At 30.1% G+C, this 1,692-nt stretch overlaps 1 protein-coding gene across 1 annotated transcript; it reads right to left on the reverse strand.

The window, feature by feature from the left end:
- Window positions 1–482: 482 nt before the first annotated feature.
- On the reverse strand, window positions 483–1,571 carry LOC105314867 (long-chain-fatty-acid--CoA ligase ACSBG1-like). The gene is made up of 4 exons (XM_011409277.2): window positions 1,460–1,571; window positions 1,163–1,247; window positions 1,016–1,113; window positions 483–748 (listed from the first exon to the last, which is right to left on the reverse strand). Exons 1-4 carry the CDS (start codon window positions 1,514–1,516, stop codon window positions 617–619), a joined length of 372 nt encoding a protein of 123 aa, XP_011407579.2. The 5' UTR covers window positions 1,517–1,571; the 3' UTR covers window positions 483–616.
- Window positions 1,572–1,692: the final 121 nt, after the last annotated feature.

The raw sequence follows: 1,692 nt of genomic DNA on the forward strand, positions 1-1,692 counted from the left end.
TACATTGGACAATACACTTGTTGTACAAAGCACTGCATTGAAAATAAGCTTAATGCAATAACAAGCCCAAGTGGTCATAATAACAATGATGATGATGATGATCATGATGAATTACCTCAACGATTACTACCAGACTTTATTGCATCTTACGATACATTCAACAAAAGTCAATAGATGATCATGCACAAAGGCACAGATATTATATAGTTATACAAACTTTAGTAGGTATCTCTTTCAAGCAGTGTGTGTTTTTAATAATAACTTTTGATGCTATTTTTCAACTGTGGCGTAACTGTACTTGTAATGACATGTACATGTACATGTATATATCATGCATACATGAATTATGTGCTAGCATACGAATTATACACTTTATGTGTTATTATTAAGCAATATGTGTTACCTTATGTAATCACATTCATTATAATAAATATTATAACAATTTATAATGCTTACATTTTTGCCCACATCTTTGTTCATACTTACTTAAATATTTTATATTTGAAAAATCAAAATCATATGATACTGTCAACTAAAATCGAAAATAAAACAGTGGTAATGAATACTCACATTGATGTATTATGCTCTGATTGTTGATGATTGTTGTTCTTTCTCTTTATTGTGACTCAGGATACATCTTGTCAATTTCATCTTTATATTTCTGAGCAGTGACACTTCTCTTCAGTTTCATTGTTGAAGTTAGTTCATTTCCTTCGATACTGAACTCAACTGGTAGTATAGTGAACTTCTACAATTTTAATAATAATAATAATAAAGTAATGAAATAATTATGCAAATATTTAACACATTAGTTCACAATAATGGATATCTCCAAGGGGTCAAATTTTAAGAATTGAAATGAATGGAGTGATCCCAAGCGAACCACATAATTTAAACATTTTCCAAAACCTTGTATCATTGTAATTTCTTCCTCTTCTTATTAAAATAGATATAATCCACAATCAACACACATAACAAATGTAGTTACATATACATGTACCCACTCCTTAAGTACCTGAATGCGTGCAGCTCTACTGATTGCTTTCTCATTAGCTCTCTCCATTCCTTCTTGTATCAACTGCTTAACAATATCATCATCCTTAGCCTCAGTAACTACATACAGTATAAGAGGATAAGGATCTTACTATACAATAATAATTACCAGTAGTTGATTGAGAGTTGTGTTGAGATAAAAGTGCTACAACAGAATCTGTTAAATTGTCAGTTGGACTTTGATTCTCATCAACCTGAAATAGAGAGAATGAGAGAGGTGAGCTAAAAAATTGCTGGTAAAGTTTCTTAGAAATGCGGATAACTCAAAAAATAGCTATAAAACTTTTTACAAGTCATATCACAATAATTACATGTATAAATGTAATTTCCTTCAATACAATCATGGTACATGCATTATGTATGAATTTTAAGAGAGGAGAGATTAAAGGATGCGATCTTTGCTTACTTTAACACGTAGTGTGACCAGCATTGTTAGATATTTCTTATCATCTCCAACCAACATTACATTACTAATGATAGGGACCTCCTCTTTAATACACTACATTAAAAATCATACAAATAGACGTAAAGTATAAAATTTCAAATGAGTTATCATTAAATTAAGTGTACATAAAAGTACAGGGTCTACATTGTATGTACATGTACATGTATACACCTACATACTGTATATGCCATATA

Source organism: Amphimedon queenslandica, unplaced genomic scaffold (assembly GCF_000090795.2).
Source record: "Amphimedon queenslandica unplaced genomic scaffold, v1.1 AMPQUscaffold_12402, whole genome shotgun sequence".
In the NCBI taxonomy this organism is placed as follows: Eukaryota; Metazoa; Porifera; class Demospongiae; order Haplosclerida; family Niphatidae; genus Amphimedon; species Amphimedon queenslandica.